At 69.2% G+C, this 1,252-nt stretch overlaps 1 protein-coding gene across 1 annotated transcript in view; it reads right to left on the reverse strand.

The window, feature by feature from the left end:
- The window catches only part of CHRD (chordin), a 9,215-nt gene extending 8,461 nt beyond the window's left edge, over nucleotides 1-754 (reverse strand). Inside the window, exon 1 of the mRNA XM_014939839.1 lies at nucleotides 602-754. Within this exon, the coding sequence (XP_014795325.1) occupies nucleotides 602-754 (153 nt within the window). The remainder of the gene's footprint in view (nucleotides 1-601) is intronic.
- Between the last annotated feature and the right edge of the window lie 498 nt (nucleotides 755-1,252).

The raw sequence follows: 1,252 nt of genomic DNA on the forward strand, positions 1-1,252 counted from the left end.
GAGGGAGCAGCACCCGGTCCCGCTCTTCACCCACATGTGCCCGGGCTGGTGAGGGGGGCGGCGGGGGGCAGCAAGCAGACACCATGGAAAAGCCTGGGGGAGGACATCATCCGGATGGGGAAACTGAGGCACGGGGGGGGCCTGGGGGCAGCCTGTGGCCACCCACGTCCCGGCCTTGCCACCCCCGCCAAGGGGGTCGGAGAGGGGCGGTGGGCGCACGGTGGGCGCCCAGGGAGGCGGGGGGGGAGGAGGGGGAAGCGCGGGGGCTGCCAAAATCAACTGCGGGCGGTGCAAACAGCCGGCCAGCTGTGCGGTGTAGCCAGGGAAACACGGCACAGCTGGAGCACAACAGGCCCCTGCCTCCCCACAGGCCTCCTCCCGGGCCTCCCCCCGGCACGGCCAGCGGCTGGTGGGGGGGCCGGTGCAGCACATCGCCCCCCGTCCCGGATACCAGCCCCCCATGGGGTCGCCCACCCCTGTCTCGCCCGCGGCCACCCCAGTCCCGCTCCCTGCCCCACTTTGGCACGTGTCCCGGTGGAGCGGGCACTGCTCCCGGGGCGGTTAGCGGGGTGCGGGGGGCTTGGCCGTGCCGGGGACTTGCCCAGTGGCAGGAGGCAGCCAAAAGCTGCCAGGCTGGGGGCTCCCCCCCGGCGGGATGGCCCTCTGGCATCGCCAGGGCTGGGACCCCCGCCAGGGCCACCGGCATCCCCCGGGCATGGCCCTGCCCGACGCCCTGCTGCTTGGCAAGCGCCATCTGCAAACGGGGGCCATGCCTGGCAGCGTGGCCACCCCCCCGGCCCCCCACCCCCCCCCCCGGCCCCCCCCCCGCCACCGACCCCGGCCCCCTGAGTCCTCCCTGCCTCCCAGCGTTTGCTTTTGTGGCCTCAGAGGATGCCGGGGGGGGACAGGTGAAGATGCTCAGGGCTGTCAGAGGTGGAGATCTGGGCGTCTCCACAGATGGAGATACCTGTTCCCGTGTTGGCAATTTGTGCTTGTTCAAAGTTCAAATTCGAGCACTTCTCCAGCCTGGTGAGACGTGGTGAAGCTCAAAAGCCCATAGCTGCAAGGCAGAGAGCTCCTGGCAAACCACTGGAGGCGAGTGTGCTCACTGGAAAACTGTGTTTCCAGCAAAAGACCCACATTCCTGTGCTGGGAGCATGAGAAGTATGGCAAGAATGCCACCACCCCCCTTGCCAGTGATGCTCAGCATCCCTGCTGGACTCTCACTGTGGGGCTGGGTGTTACTGGTCGC

Source organism: Calidris pugnax, unplaced genomic scaffold (genome assembly GCF_001431845.1).
Source record: "Calidris pugnax isolate Ruff unplaced genomic scaffold, ASM143184v1 scaffold94, whole genome shotgun sequence".
Taxonomy (NCBI): domain Eukaryota; kingdom Metazoa; phylum Chordata; class Aves; order Charadriiformes; family Scolopacidae; genus Calidris; species Calidris pugnax.